General features: G+C 37.1%; 1 protein-coding gene across 1 annotated transcript; it reads left to right on the top strand.

Moving 5' to 3' along the window:
• The first annotated feature begins 499 nt into the window (after positions 1-499).
• EIF5A2 (eukaryotic translation initiation factor 5A2) lies at positions 500-15,212 on the top strand. Its single transcript, XM_059920515.1, has 5 exons — positions 500-639; positions 1,334-1,533; positions 2,082-2,186; positions 12,421-12,552; positions 13,141-15,212. The coding sequence occupies exons 2-5, from the start codon at positions 1,369-1,371 to the stop codon at positions 13,198-13,200; spliced, it is 462 nt and encodes a 153-aa protein (XP_059776498.1). The 5' UTR covers positions 500-639; positions 1,334-1,368; the 3' UTR covers positions 13,201-15,212.
• The last annotated feature ends 1,691 nt before the right edge of the window (positions 15,213-16,903 follow it).

Below are 16,903 nucleotides of genomic sequence, written 5' to 3'. Positions count from 1 at the left end.
GGAGCCACGTAATAAAATACTGCACTCGGGCTCTTCCTCGGGGAAGAAGCATGGTTTTCAACGCCAAGTAGGGCTGCAAGTTGGGCCAGAAGTTGGAACACAAAGTTCCCTCCACAGCCACGAGGCACAACCATTGAAGGTCCACGCCTCGAGAGTTCTGGCAGCCGTCACATGACAACCGCCACGCGCCTGAGAGCAAGGGCCACCGAGTGCGTGGCTTGGTTCTTGTTAACTTCGACTGGGACCTGAACATAACGAACCTAAAAGTTTGAGGGAGCAAGTTTCCTTGCCGGCGAGTTTACCCTCAGCAACCGAACTCCAGAAAGTGCTCTTCACGCCGGAAGTGCACTAATCCGCAGCACGTGGGGTTGCCAGGGCGCTCTTCACGTGACTGGGAGGGGCCTCAGGAACCTTGTAGCCAATGGTAGCGCGAGAGGGCGGTGCCTATGACGCGCCGGGGCCTATCCCGGAAGTAGGGCTGATGTGGGGGCGGGAAAGGGCGGGGAGGCCGGGGTGTGGGAAGTGTGGCGGCCCCGCCCCGTCTCTTGGAACTGCCGCGGTCGCCACCGCTGCCGCCGCCGCAGCTGTGGGGGACTGGCGCGGTTACGCAGGCGAAAGGCGCTCTTTCCCTGCTGAAAGGTGAAGACTCTGGGAAAAGGTGGTGGGGCTGCGACCGGAGCGAGGCAGGGCCGGGGAAGGCGGCCGGAGCCGAGCCCCGACCGTGGAGAGGAGGAAGGATGGAAGGGGGCCCGAGGCGAGCGCGGGACCCGCCAAGGCTCAGGCCCGTGAGGCGCCGGGCCGGGCCGGGGATGCCGGCAGGACAGGGGGCGTCTGAGAGGTCGAAGTGACGGCGCTGCGGGCTGGGGGGAGAAGTGCGCTCCCGCTGCCCGAGGGCCAGGTGCTGCTGGCCAGGTCCTGTTATCTCCATCCTTCGTGGGGACATGAGGCCTGGGCTGGGCCCCCCGCAGTGAGGATCCGGGCGGTGGCGGAGGGCCGGGAGGCGCGGCGCGGTGCGGGAAAGTCACCGGCTCCTCCTGCAGTGGGACGGTGGGGGCCGGGATTTGCTGCCCCCAGCGCGGGTGAGCACCCTGGGCGGGTATCCCCGCCCCCCCCCCCCCCCCCAGCGAGCTCTTCTGCGACTTCCCTCCCACCTCCCCACCGAAGGATGGAAAAGTTTGTAAGGCCGGAGTTAGAAAGTCCCCACTGTTCTGGGTGGGTGTTCTATAAATGCAAAAATAATAGATCCATGATGCGTGGCTCGTAACCTCTCCGAAATGAGGCGTTTCCCTGCCTGCATGCCAGTTGTTAAAAAGCAAACAAACTTTTTGCATAGTACCCTCAGAAAAGCAACCATCTCCCCAGCCCACCATGGCGGACGAAATTGATTTCACTACTGGAGATGCTGGGGCTTCCAGCACTTACCCTATGCAGTGTTCGGCCCTGCGCAAAAACGGCTTCGTGGTGCTCAAAGGACGGCCATGCAAAATAGTGGAGATGTCAACTTCCAAAACTGGAAAGCACGGTCATGCCAAGGTAAATGCCCTTCCAGGTCTTTCTTGGTGTTGGGATTTTGATCATTTGTATTCCATTACAGAACATGAGGTTTCTGTAGTTATAAGCGTATAATGACACTTTTTTTTTTTTCTTCCCACAATTACTGGGTGATCAGCTATTTGAATACTGAAAGGTAACATTTCCTTCTTGGGCCCTTATAATGTTTCATTAACGGGGAACTGAAACTTTCCTGAATCCTAGTGACTTAGACAACCTATTCAGTTTACAAATGAGAAAACCTGTTCTAACATCATTCTAACGAACCTAAATTCATTTTTCTTAATCACTCTTATGATTGAATTACTAGAGTATATGATATTGGGTCTTGATATGTCATGATACTGTCTAGTTGTTCACTGCTTCTCAGTTGTATGACCACTACATTTTTTTTTTAAGAAAGTAAAATTAGATGACCTTGGAAGGAGAAAGAATCTGTCATAATCAGCTTTGGTATTATGCATCTGTGTATGTAATGAGTGATATCTTGGCAAAGATTAAACAGTTTCCTGTTCTCCCGTCTCTGTTAGGTTCACCTTGTTGGAATTGATATTTTCACGGGCAAAAAATATGAAGATATTTGCCCTTCTACTCACAACATGGATGTTCCAAATATTAAGAGAAATGATTATCAAGTAAGTACTAATTTCCTTTAGAATGCTGCTTGTTTCCTAAAGGTGCAAATACTTTTTACTGTCCATTGTAATTTAATAAAACCCACAAGTAGTTTTGTAGGTTTTTCTAACCAATTGTTAAGTACCACTTATTTTAGAAATTGGAGAAATAGATAGTGCTATTTAACACTTGTACCTTATCTAGGATGACTGCTGGTTTGCCACTGTTGAACATTCTTGCATTTTAAAAAATTTGAACACTTATTATTTCTCAAATCAAGTTACTCCATATTGTGAGTCCAATGTTTAGTAAAAATACTATTTTCTTTGTTGTAAATTGTTTCTCTTTGTTGTAAATACTTTCCAGGTATTTCTTTTCCCTTACCAGACCTAAGACTCTCAAGAAATTATTGGAATTCATGTTCCACCAACCAAGTTTGTGTGTATTAGTGAATGTGTGTCAGAATTTGGTATTCTTAAATAGGGAAATAAGTTGAAAGCCATACATACAAAGGATAAAGTGTATGGTCACTGAATTTGGTGAAGAAAATACTAAAACTTTGTAATTGTTTTATTTGTATTCAGTGACCATGCTGTGGCCTTTTGTTAAATTATAGGTATAAACTGCAAGTTTTAGTTCCAATTATGCATTTGGATAAGTCATGTTTAATGATAGCATTTTCTTGTTTGGAGTATTGATGGTAACCAAACCACTGACCTCATAGAATGTGGGAGCTCAGATTAATCATAACTAAAGTCTTCCTGGAAAGTCTGCAATTTCTTTATCAAGCATACTATATATAGAACTCTTTTCATTTTACATAGTGAAAAATACAAGTGTGACACTCGAATTCGTTTTACCCAATTTAAACTTGTTCCTTTCTATAACTCATATTGTGTTGTATAATTTTTAAAGAATGTCACCATTAACTGCAATTATCCAATGATTTCCTTTTACTTTTTGTCCATATGTAAACATATTTTTGCACAGTTTTAATCTAGTAAGCAGTTTTATATTTTCATTTTCCCACTGACAAATGTTTTCTAGGTTGCTTTGGAGTCTTCATAGAAATTTGAATTGTCTTAGTATAATAATAGCAAGATTTTTTTTAAGTCAGGCAGATCTGAGTTTTGATCTAGTTCTGCCACTTTCAAGCTGGGTGATGTTGGAAAATTACACAACCTCTCTGAGCCTCAGTCTTCTCATCTACAAAGGAGGGATAATATGAAGATTAATGAGAAAATGTACCCCATAATTCTCTCATAAGTAGATATGTACCAAAAAGTAGTTTTTTTTCTGCTTCCCCTTTTCCTGTATAAAAACTTCACTTAATCATTCCATATTCTTGGAGCACCTAATTTAGACATGGCATATAGTGGACGCTCAATAAACATTTGTTAAATGCATACATGACTACTCAATGAGGTAAAGATAGTACAGCCAACTGAAGCTAAGCATAGAATTTTCTTTTGCCAAAAATAGATTTCTGTTTTCATCCTTAACGTGTGAATGCTTTGAATATTCAATATTCATTAATATTCATTCAAAATACAATGCTTTTGCCCTTGAGTGTTTCAGAAAGATGGTATCAGTAGTTCAGATGACTACTACTGTGATCAAATTAGCCAGTCATTGATTGGAGCTCAAGATTTAACATAAAGGAAAATTTTGGTTTGGGTTTTATTTTGAGATAAAGCAGGACCTGGACTAGGATGAGGGGTATGAGGTGAGTGAGGCCCTTGCCTCAAGCACACAATTTTATATAAAGACAGTACCAGAAACAATGCCAAGCTACACAGGGGCCTGATCCTGTCAGATATTTTGTTCATTATAGAATTTATGCATTAATTCTAATTTTTAAAAATATTACATTAACCTGATCACTGAGGGGTGTGTCTGTGTGTGTGTGTGTGTGTGTGCGCCACCTTAAATTTTGCACCCAAGATAAGTGCCTCACTTGCCTCGCCGTAGTCCCAGCCTTTGGCATGTAGTCTGTGTTCCAGAGCGGATAAGAGAATGACTCAAGCCTAACAGTCTGGGTCCAGATCCTTGCTTTGGCACTTACTAACTGCATGACCTTGGTTGGCAAGTTATTTAATCTCTCACCTGCCTTTCTTTATAAAATAAGGATAAGAATAATAAACTCCTCATGGAATCACTGTGAGGTTTAATTAGTTAATTCTTAGAATAGTGCCTTGCAGAGCGAGCACTCAGTGATCACATCCCTTCATTATCAAGTCACCATAGAATACTTATTTCTGTTCATTAAAAAAAATTAGTTCCGTGAGCCTTTCCAGTTATATTTATTGTCCTATGGTGGTCTTCACTCACCTTTCCAAGTGCCTTGATTAAATTTCTACTTATTATTTAGCTACATGTAGTCCTTTGTATTTGCTGAATTCAGTATTTCAAGTGCCAGTTTGACAGTCAGCTAAAGTGAAATATATATATCTGTTCATTATAATAATTAAAAAGTAAGTGTTTAGGAAAAGAAATGTATCAATATTTACAATTTTAATTTTACATATTTTAACATAAGTTCAGAATGAAAGGAAAATTGTCTCCTAAATTCCATTCCAAGATGTAGCTTGGATTGGAATTGCTAATTTCCATCAATTCCCCCAAAAGTAGTTATGGTTATCTGGGGCTCACTGATGGCATAAAATACAAATACACCCAGACACCTTTGGGAATCCCCAGACTCTTAAATATAGAAACGCTTGTTCAAACTCTGGTACGTACTTGAGTCATATTTCTTTAGAAAGTTCTGTGTTCCTGTGCACTACACCACAAGTTAAATGCCTTTTCTGCATTTACTAAAGTTTTACCTGTCATTTAAAGACCACTTTTCAGAAGGAAAGCTAATCACTACAGGACATGTTAAAGTGTATATTGTGCATCTTTGGATTATTGATGAATTGCCAAAACTGTGAATATTAAATCCTAGTATATTCTTCAAATAAGTGGTATGTCTTTTGGATATGGAGTTGAATTTTGTTGCTGCAACTTAAAATAGAACAACAAAGAAAATAATGATGCTATGAATTCCTTGTGCCTAAAGTCTTTTTATAATTTATACCCGTTCTGTGGAATCTTTGTGTTCCCTGGTAAAAGCAGTCTTTCTTTGGAGTAGAAAACCCCTAAACCAGCAGATCCCAGTACTGCAGGGACAAGAAACAGATATTTTGCTACAGTATTATTAAGGGTGATAATGAGAAGAGCCTCCTACCTTTGGTTCCTAGACCTGTGTATTCTACCTATGGGAGAAATAGTACCATATATTGGAATATATTTAACCTGTAAAACAGCACCCAGGCCCAGAGAGTGTCATTCAGCAGGAGGCAAAGATGAGTCTTCAGTAGGCAAATGCACACAGGCAAACTGTCTTAGAATGATGGAGGACATGGACCAGTGAATTCTCTGAGCATTGTCCTGTTGTCTTTTTATTTTGCCTGTCAAATGAATTTTTTAGCCAGAAATGATACTACGTGAGGTACTGACAGTAATGTGACTGTTTACAAATCCTCAGATGAGATCTTAGCAGGAGCACTGCAGGCAGCAAAGGCAAGTTTATATGTGGAGTAAGGATCTATTACAGTGAGCACAAACTGCTGCCTCTTCCATGATGGAGGGAGTACAGTGTTACCAGGTAGCTGGCTCTTCCCCTGGGGAAATGGTGCCATATCAGGGACTCTGTATTGGTCTCTGCTGTGAGGTACCAGCAGTGGCTGTAGTCAGATCAGCCTTGGTGAGAGAAAACCGGTGTCGTTGAGCCCATGCCACCATGGCCAATTGTTTGTGAGCCAATTGAACAAGGACTGGGAAGACTACAAAAAGAAGCTAAATGACATTCACAGGTAGAATCATCTTGTCACCTAATTGTCTGCCTCCTTGGTAGCATGTCCCCTTGGTAAGCATTTATATGGACACATTCTCTAACTATTTGGAGAGGTCCCTCCACGTACCACTTTCCCAGACCTTATTGTCAGCAATTTTCCCATCTTTTTCTTTCAGTTTTGTTGACCTTCCGTCCATACTCTTAGCCCTTGCCCATAATCAGTGTAAATCCAAACCCTTGGTTCCCTCTTCTTTCAAGTCCAGTACATGAAGTTCTCATCCCCACTGTCTTTCAGGGCCACCTCTGAATAGTTTCATCAGACTATGCATAACCATCTAGAAACCATTCTGAATTTTGTTTTTCAGTCAGCTGGTAATAGGGAACTCCCCACAAAGTCATTGGTACAAGTTGAGGGAGAAATTGTGGATGTTGCAGAAGAAGGTGCTTCTGAGTCTCATACAACTTGTTGGTGCTTTCAGGAGCTGCTCAAGTTGAGCTCACATGTGCAGCTTCCACTTGATGATGGAGTGCTGCTGTGCATACCCAACTTTATGGCTTGGTGTGTCAGATAACACTCTAGTTGATGATAGCGTTATTTCCTTGTGTTGTCTGATAACAATGATCAAACATTCAGTTCCCCCAGGGACCAGCAGCTCTAAAGAAGTAGCTTGAGAGTGCTGGGGGAAGAGGAAAAGGAAGAAGGAGAAAGGAGGAGGTCTTACCTAAAGGTCTGACTGTTTTGAAATAGATTGAGAAATAAAATTAAATTCAGAAATTAGGGCTAAGTCACCTGTAATGATGCTATTCCTTCTCCAGCCTTCTTCTGTTGTATACCAATAATACAAATACAAGCAAAAAAGTTCCCCCATAATTCTCCTTTTTCATGTTCTTTCTTACCAGACCACATCATGGTTAGAATCTGCAGTCACTTACTCTCCCCATATCCTTCCTTTTAGTTCATGCTTTGCTTCCTCAGCTCCCTGTACCCCCAGCTATTTAGTGGTTACAGTGCTCTTTCTAGAATTCTTATATACCATAGCATTTTTCTTTTTTACTTTTTATTGTGGACATTTTCAAAATATGATGAACCTCACGTACCCATCATCCACCTTCCACAATTATCAGTACATAACCAGTCTTGTTTCATCTATACCCCACCATCTATTTTTATTTCCTGTACCCTCTACCTCTTGTTTATTTTGAAGCTAATTCCAGATATTATATCATTTATCGTTTCATCTGCAAATATTTTGCTACGCATTTTTAAAAGGTAAGGGCTGTAAAAAATAAAAAGCATACTGTGGCACCCCCAAAATTAGTAATTCCTTAATATCTTCAAATATCCAATCAATATCTACATTTTCCTAATTGTCTTTGTTTTTTTGTTTACGTTTTGCTTTTTCAGATGTGATAGTTACTGTTTTTGTTTTACAGTTTTTCTAAATCAGGACCTAAATAAAGTCCATGCATTGAAATTGGTTGAGGTATCTCTTAAATCTACTTTATAGGTTCTCCTCTCTCAGACGTGCATTTGAGTCTCTCTTCCCTCTCTTTCCTCCCTTCCTTCTTTCCCCCTCTCTCTCTCTCTTCCCCTCCATTTTCGATGAAGAAACTAGATAAGTTGTTCTGTAGACTTCCACGCAGTCTGTATTTTGCTAATTGCATTTCCTTTGTCCCACATATTCCCTGAAAATTGATAATTAGACGTACAGACTTGATCAGATCCACTTTAGATTTTTATTTTCTTCTTCTTTTCTTTAACAAAAATTACTCCATAGGTGATATTCTGTGCAACCATCAAGTAAATGAGTCTAATGATTTCTTTTTTTTTTTTTTTTAATTTATTTTTTGCTGCGTTGAGTTTTCATTGCTGTGTGTGGGCTTTCTCTAGTTGTGGCGAGCGGAGGCTACTCTGAGTTGCCGTGCGCAGGCTTCTCATTGTGGTGGCTTCTCTTGTTGCAGAGCACAGGCTCTAGGCACACGGGCATCAGTATTTGTGGCACGTGGGCTCAGTAGTTGTGGCTTGTGGGCTGTAGAGCGCACGCTCAGTAGTTGTGGCAGAAGGGCTTAGTTGCTCTGCGGCATGTGGGATCTTCCTGGACCAGGGCTCGAACCTGTGTCCCCTGCATTGGCAGGCAGATTCTTAACCACTGCGCCATGAGGGAAGCCCCTGATGGTTTATTTTTTTGTGATGTTATTAGATATGTAATAATTGCCTCAATCCATTAATTTATTAAAGGAGACAAAGTAATAATCTGTTACTTTTTTTTTCTTTAAAAGCCAGAATACTTCTATAAGAGAAAGTTTCCTTCAGCTTTTTTGTTTACGCTGTGGTACAGTATATAATAGGAAAGCCAATATAAATACTTGATTCTTTCCCTTTAAGTACCAGTTTTCAAAATTAGTTGGTTTCCTGGCATCTACTGAAGATGACCAGTGAAATTTTTTTTTTCACTATGAACTCAAGCATTTAAACACATTTGTGTTTCAGTCCATTGTAGTTATTATCATTATTGATTCTCAAATTGTTCTTTCTTTATTCCGGACCTTATTCTGGTTAGCTCCTGAATCCCTTTGATATGGATCTAGTGGTCTTTAATAGCACCATGATTTCTCATCTTGTATACTTCCTACTCTGTACCTGGAATTATCCATTTGCCCAGGAGCCCTATGGAGAGAAGTAGCACCATACATTGGATTCTTTTAGTAGGAAGTGACAGATACCACATTCTGGTACTAGGATTTTGGGTGTATGGTATAATTTCAGATGTCATTCAGCAGCTTGCTACACCACTGCATGCCTGGCTCCTGTATTACAAGTTTTCTGACCCTGCCCTCTCCTGTCTCCTTGCTTGCTATTAGCAAAATGATTGCTCTCTCTACCAAAAAAAAAAATTGTTCATAAACATCTCAGAGTTATCAAATAAGTAGATTGCTTACAGGTGAAGGATCAGAAGGAAATATTTAGAATTGACTTATAACTGTTTTCTTACCATCCTCTCCTTCCAACTCTACAGCGTCAGAGAGGGCTTTGAGGGAAGATTGAAAAAGTTGCACAGAAATATGCTTGAAACACAAAAATGACACCGTTAGCTATTTTTTTCAAGATTGAAAATTACAAAAGGGGAAGTGGTACCTTGAGAGAGGAAAAATCTTGCAGATACTACCTTAGCCAGGTGATCAAAGTTAATATCACCAGTAATAGGACATAGTGACATAATTTGCCTCTTGATGTGATACTCTGAGGACACATCATATATGTAGTAATCCTTCCAAAAATGCACTAGCTGAATCATTAGGAAACAAACTCAAACTGAGCAACATTCTATAATACAGTGAACCTGTGCTCATCAAAAATGTCAATGTCATGCAACACAAAGGGTCAGGAACCGTTCCAAATTAAGAGACTAAACTGACATGACAGCCAGATAAATACAAGGCATGATCCTGGAGTTGGAAGGGAAAAATTGTTATCGAAGACAGTATTGGGACAATTGGCAAATTTGAATATGGACTATATATTGAATAATATGTTAGCAATATTGAATTCCCTGATTTTGAAAAATAAACTGTGGTTATGTAAGAATATATCCTTGTTCTTGGGAAAAACACAGTGAAGTATTATTGCTGAAGAGTCATGATGTTTGAAACTTACTCTCAAATGGTTCAGCAAAAATAAAAGAATAAGAATGTGTATGGTATGCATTTTATATATTCCATATATACAGAGAGGGAAAAAAAGCACGTGGTTAAATGTTAACAAAGAGTAAATCTAGGTAAAAGATAAAGGATTTCATTGCATTATTTTTGCACCTTTTCTCAATATCTGAAAATTTTTAAATAAATAATTTATTTAAGAAGATCAAATAATTCATTTTTATTATTTAATTTTACTTTTCTGTAGCTTAGCTTTATTTTTGAAATTTTAAATTTTATTTCTATAGCAATTTATTTTAATGTTTAATATTTATAAATATATATTTTAGTAGATGTTTTATAATATGTCTGTATCTTTTTGTATTTGAAATGCTTTAAATTTCATCCCATGGCTTATTTTATTAATTCCTTTTAAAAAATAAAATACCATATAAATACCAAAATATCAGTATTATTATTTGGTTTATGTGGTTCAGTCACTAGTGGAGTGGGAACCTTTAACTCTTGAAATTGACAGGTTCTACTTCAGGGAATTGTTAAAAGAGCTGAAATAAAAAAGATGAGTCTGTGGTTAATTGTTTAAAAATTACACTTCTGTCTCCACCTCCTTGCTTCCTGCTTTTCTGCCAACTACCTCACAAATGTTTGAGTGACCAAAAGATTAATTAAAAGTGTTTGTGGTGGCTCAGGAGGATGGTTTTTTGTTTTTGAGATTGTAGACATGTGCAAAAACTGAAATCTCCGCTGGTAGGTGGGGTTTCTGTGGAAAGCCATTGCCAGAGTTGGTAGTGCCATAGAGGAGAGCTTTGAAACTCTACCTCTGTGGTATGCCTGTGTTATGTCATAGTGGCTGAAGGGGACCAGGGACCATGTCTTTAACTCTTTTTGTGTATGTCAATGGTAGCATCTGGTATGCTGGGTGATTGCCTTTTATAAAACCTGTTAGACAAATGGGACCTAATGAAACTTAAAAGCTTCTGCACAGCAAAGGAAACCATAAACAAGACAAAAAGACAACTCCCAGGATGGGAGAAAATAATTGCAAATGAATCAACAGACAAGGGATTAATCTCCAAAATATACAAACAGCTCATGCAGCTCAATATCAAAATAACAAACAATGCAATCAAAAAATGGGCAGAAGACCTAAATAGACATTTCTCCAAAGAAGACATACAGATAGCCAAGAGGCACATGAAAAGATGCTCAACATCACTAATTATTAGAGAAAAGCAAATCAAAACTACAGTGAGGTATCACCTCACACCAGTCAGAATGGCCATCATCACAAAATCTACAGACAATAAATGCTGGAGAGGGTGTGGAGAAAAGGGAACCCTCTTGCACTGTTGGTGGGAGTGTAAATTGATACAGCCACTATGGAGAGTAGTATGGAGGTTCCTTAAAAAACGAAAAATAGAATTACCATATGACCCAGCAATCCCACTACTGGGCATATACCCAGAGAAAACTATAACTCAAAAAGACACATGCACCCCAATGTTCATTGCAGCCCTATTTACAATATCCAGGTCATGGAAGCAACCTAAAGGCCCATCAACAGACGAATGGATGAAGAAGATGTGGTACATATATACAATGGAATATTACTCAGCCACAGAAAGGAACAAAATTGGGTCATTTGTAGAGATGTGGATGGACCTAGAGACTGTCATACAGAGTGAAATAAGTCAGAAAGAGAAAAACAAATATCGTATATTAACGCATATACGTGGAATCTAGAAAAATGGTACAGATGAACCTGTTTGCAAGACAGAAATAGAGACACAGATGTAGAGAACAAATGTACGGACACCAAGTGGGGAAAGGGCGGGTGGGATGAACTGGGAGATTGGGATTGACATATATACACTAACTAATATGTATAAAATAGGTAACTAATGAGAACCTGCTGTATAGCACAGGGAACTCCACTTCGTTGTACAGCAGAAACTAACACAACATTGTAAAGCAACAATACCCTGATTAAAAAAAAAAAATTGTTAAAATTCTAGGCACACTGATGGTGTACATGCTTTTAGAATAAATTAATGTGGCCTGGCAGTTTCCTCATACCTGTAATGAAAGAAATTCAGTGATACCAATACTGTTCTTTTTTGCAGGTTAGGTTGATGACTGGTTTTGTTTCATTAATGTCATCAACAAGCTAATGTTTTTCTTTTTTAAAAAAATCTAGTGTTGTTAGCAGTGAGCTGGAGACCAAAAATTTTCCACTTCAGTTTGTTCATAATCAAATTATAAAACACATTGTTTGTAATCGTGAAAAACTGAAAATAACTTTTATGCCCATTAATACAAAAATGGTTAAATCAGTTACAGTATAACTTTGCAGTTGTGAAATGATTAGAGAGACTAAGCTAGGTCCATATTTTCCAAAACGGAAAGATTTCTAAGACATATTAAGTGAAAACAACTTGCTGAAAAATACTTATAATATCCCATTTATTTTTTAAAGCAACTATATATTGTGTACATAACTTCAGTATACTCTATTAAAAAGCCTAAACTGTTTAATAACGTAGAGATTTGGGGGAGGGGAGAGTGCAGGAAGGAATGAACTTACATTTTTTGTCTATACCTATTTTATGCTTTTGTATGTGTAGCATTCTTAAGCACCAAAAATTTATTAACGTATTACTGTGTACTGATACAAATTAATATAGTTGGCAATTTATGTAAAAATTACAAAGTAGTGGGTGTAATCTAATCAGTGCAAATGATATAATTTCTTTCAATAGCTGATATGCATACAGGATGGTTACCTTTCCCTGCTGACAGAAACTGGTGAAGTTCGTGAGGATCTTAAGCTGCCAGAAGGTGAACTAGGCAAAGAAATAGAAGGAAAATACAATGCAGGTGAAGATGTGCAGGTACAGACCTATGGAGAGATTGTTTTTTTAAATCATTTTATAAAAACTTTGACCTAAACTAGTTAGCATAAAATACTATAGGTGAAATATAGCTTTTAAATACTGATGAAATGTTGAAAATGATCTCTAGAACTAGGCAGTTTTCCTCTGATAACTTTTAACATGGCCATTACCAAAGAAAGTATCAAAGTTCATTTCTTACTACATAGACACTGTCAACCCTGAATTTGTTTTGAAGATCCGCCTGAACTATTCTTAAGGATGAGAAAGGATGTTATGGGAATACTAAAGAGTGAAGGTGACTTACTTTATCTTTGTTATAACTCTCAGAAGTATAACGTCTAATAAGTATTGAAACATTTATAGTTCTTATTCTCCTGTTCCCTGGAATTTTTCTTAAAAACCACAATTTGAGAAATTTAGCTTTAGAAAACTGTAAAAAAAGTAGATTATTTGGTCTTGGAATACCTCTTTACAAAATCAATATGTATAAAATATCCACAAATATCCAATGTATGATGAATTAACTATATCTTATATATGTATTGCCTTTTGAATAAATTTTTGCCTACATTTTTTTCCTTCTAGGTGTCTGTCATGTGTGCAATGAGTGAAGAATGTGCTGTAGCCATAAAGCCCTGCAAATAAATGGGAACATCAGGCATGAGCAAAATGTTTAGGTCTGGATCAACTGCAGATCCAAAGTTTGGTTCTAAGTTGTCACCAAAGCTATGGCATTCATAAGCAACCTCATTTATTTTTTTAATTGTTTTGAAATTGTGCTGAGTTAGTTTTGCAGGCAATTCGTAATTTAAAAAAATGATCAAGATGTATAATTCTTTTTTTTAAATTTTGTAGGTGTCTTTCCTATAACTTTCCTGTGGTTTTCAGTATGTAAGTCTAAGAAACAGACAAGATAGCTTCAGAAGATGTGATTTGTCTGAGCAAATCGTTCCTAAATTTTTGTTAAATGATAAATAAACCAGGGTTTTAAATCAAACAATGTAGCATCTAGTGGTATTGAAGCACCACATTTAAGTTGAATTGCTCTGCATTAATTTCAAACTTAATATCATAGAATAAGTAGATTATGGATTGGAATTGTCAGAGTTTCAGCATGGGTGTGGCAAGTACAGATCCTTAAAAATCATGTTATCAAAAAGTGCCAGTTATCTTAGTAACCATGTGCAGCCCACCTGTATTACCTCAGTCATTCTGTTCTTTGCCAAATTGCTGGTAGACTTAATATAACCTATATTATGGTGATTTTAGTACTTTCTTGTGGTTGACAGAGGCATTAAACTGTTTTGTGACTGTTAGCAAGTCATATTGTAGGGAAGACTCAAAGGACAGTGGCAAAGGATGTTGGTTAAAGCTATAGGTTTTTATCTGAGGCCTTTGTATTCAACATAAAAATAGGAAGTTTCCATTTGTGTTTTTGCCTTTAACTCTTGTTTTCTCTCTCTCTTTATTTAAAGGAGTGACCTGCTTTACAGGATACTATGCAGTACTTTTTATTAATTATGTTGAATAAATGTTGGTATTTGTAGTAGTCACTCCTTTTCAGCCATTTTTAAGTAGACTTTTTTGACATCAAAATATTTGTTAGACAAAACTGGAAATTCTTACTTTAAATTGATTTGGAACATTTGTTCAGTTTATGTACGTTTTTTCTAACATGAAAGTGAATCATAGAAGAAAAGTCACTTTGTGTGATAATTATTATTTAACTTAAGAAGTATATGTATTTTATCTGATTGTCATGTGACTTAATTCAGTTACTGGTGTGAAATATATCTAGGAAAAAATTCTATAAACAATTATTTAAAGAAGTATTTTAGGTGATTCTGCTACATTTCTGTTTAGTCTTTTGGATCACATATCTATATTTCCAGAATTCTAGGCATTGTCACAGGGTTTGTGAGGACCTTTGACTCAATACCAGTCATTATATTGCAGTGCAACTTAGAACAAAATCACCATTTCAGTAATAACTTCATTCTCTAAGACTCATTATGAGACCTCTCTCATCATACTTTGACTTCTGAAAGGCCTTTGTACCTATCATCTAGAAGAAAATATGTATGATGCTGTAACTGGTCTACTCAGTGACTGGAAATAGCATTAGGAACAGAAGATCCCGAAGTTTTAGTTACTTAATTTGTGCACACTTTTAAATCTTGTATTGGCCTCAGCAAACCCATTTGGAGAAGAAGCAAGATACTTTAAGGAAATGCAAGAGGAATTCTAAAGCACAAGAAATATTGAGGTTGTAGTTAATCATTTTTAGTATAACATTTTAGCTTTTGCCCATCCAAAGCACAGTTAGTAATTAGACTAAATTCTTTCCAGTATTCCATTTAAGTGTCTACTACATACTGCTCTAGTTTTTTAGTACTCTGTAATATGTATCTTACTTGTGACTGGTTGGCATTGTTACCCACAGGAACTCCAGAAAGTTATCAATCTGTGTTACTTGCTGGTCATTCATATGACCCCAGTTAACCACACTAGTGTTCTGGTTTAGTATTAATTCTGGATTGACATGCCCTTGTTCTTCATAATTTGTCAAACTTCACATAAATATATTTTCAATTATGAGGTAAGTGTATATAAATTGTAATAATGCATCTGTACCTTCATATCTTGAATGGCAAAAGCTATGCTTAAATATTTCATTTTAAGTACTATAATGAAGTTTAAATACTCTTCTGTCATATAATTAATTATAAGTATAGATTTTAAAGATATGGGACTGTTTATTTTCACATAAGTTAGTACATGTTTCTCTAGAACAATATATTTCATTTAGAAAAGCTTTATAAATTGTATTAAAAGGAAGCAGGAAACATATTTTTTAACAGAACAGAAGTGACTTCATTCTTTTTTGACATCAGAAATGTTAAAAGTTGATTCCTAGTATTTGTTGTACTTTTTGTAGCAAATGTTAAATGTCAAAGTTACCATGTATAGAATGTAGACTGTCACCTTGATAGATTATACAGTGATACCTTTTTGTCTGTAGGCATTTCACCAATTTATATACAATATTATAGTAACAAGTGGAATATTTGTTTCCTTCTAGAACAACGTATTTTATTTCTACTGTGAAGACTTTGTTATACCTTATTCGCTACAAAGTTGTATACCCTCTGAAATAGATCAAATTACTGCTACTTTGACTTAGCATTTGCATCATGAACATAATTATGATGTTTCTTTCATGCTCCCCTCCAAGGGCTGTCAGTCACTTGAAATTACTGCTAACCAAGCTCTTGAATCTGTTTCCATTTATGGTAAAAAATTCTGTACCAACGCTTTATAACAATTATCAAAACTCTCCTGCAGCCAGAGCATGAAATCTTTAATAAGAGATGCTGCAATAAAATGTTTAGGCTATAAAATTTGGGGACACAACTTTTCATTATAGCACAATGAATGTGCATGTGCACACATAGCTTTGTGTGTTTGTTCTTTTTGCAAAGTCGTTCCAACTCTTAAAAGTACTGTAGTCTGGTAGTGCCTCAAATGTTGGTAACTTTTTTTTTTTAATTTACAGCTTTTCCAGAATTTGTTTTTGTACTTTAAAGTTTCTCAATTAGATTATTTCTAGTTGAACTGTAATTTGAATGCATTGTTCTCAGGGCTGTTTGTGCTAAGTGCTGAAGTTTCATTATTTCAAAGCTAACTGCCTGAAAGTATATTGCAAATTTTTCCCAAATTGTAATAGAGTGATACATACAAACCAAAATCTGTAATATCAACATACTTAAACCATATACTAAATATTCAAGAAAAAAAATGGGAACATTAGTAACATCTATACTGGAATCTTGCCATATTTTTTTTCATTTTAGAAAAGAATTTGGTAGTCTTATCTTAGACCCTTATCCTTAATGATATATCTGAAAGCATTCCTTTGGCCTGGACCCCAAAGATAGTTTTAGAGCCAAACTTTGATGTGATTCTCAAACATATTTAGGGACAACAGAACGAAAATTCATAGTACTTTTTTGGGTACATTAAAATGTTTACATATTGAATTCTGTAATATGAACTAGGAACAAATTTATTATGAGAAAATATGGCTCTTAAGCAGAAAATGTGCGAACTATAAGCATATTTCCATAAACAGTATATTATATTGAACTGGTCAACAGTTTAAAATTTTCTGATACCATCTAAGCAAAATATTTCATAGTTTTCAAGCCTTTTTTTCTCCTACCATTCAGACAAGTAATAGGCAACAAAAGCTTAAGAAAAATTTATTGTGGAAAATCTTAAAATTGAGAAAATTCAATCTATTAACTTTATTAAATTTTTTTCTCTCAGTTGGGTATATGGCATTATT

Source organism: Balaenoptera ricei, chromosome 4 (genome assembly GCF_028023285.1).
Source record: "Balaenoptera ricei isolate mBalRic1 chromosome 4, mBalRic1.hap2, whole genome shotgun sequence".
NCBI lineage: Eukaryota > Metazoa > Chordata > Mammalia > Artiodactyla > Balaenopteridae > Balaenoptera > Balaenoptera ricei.
The sequence above is the reverse complement of the archived record's forward strand: the minus strand, read 5'-3'. Positions and strand labels throughout refer to the sequence as shown.

Coding starts and splice junctions, on each gene's coding strand:
- EIF5A2 (XM_059920515.1), top strand. CDS start 1,369: ATGGCGGACGAAATTGATTTCACTACTGGAGATGCTGGGGCTTCCAGC. Junction 2,187..12,420: donor TTAAGAGAAATGATTATCAA/GTAAGTACTAAT, acceptor TTCTTTCAATAG/CTGATATGCATACAGGATGG. Junction 12,553..13,140: donor ATGCAGGTGAAGATGTGCAG/GTACAGACCTAT, acceptor TTTTCCTTCTAG/GTGTCTGTCATGTGTGCAAT.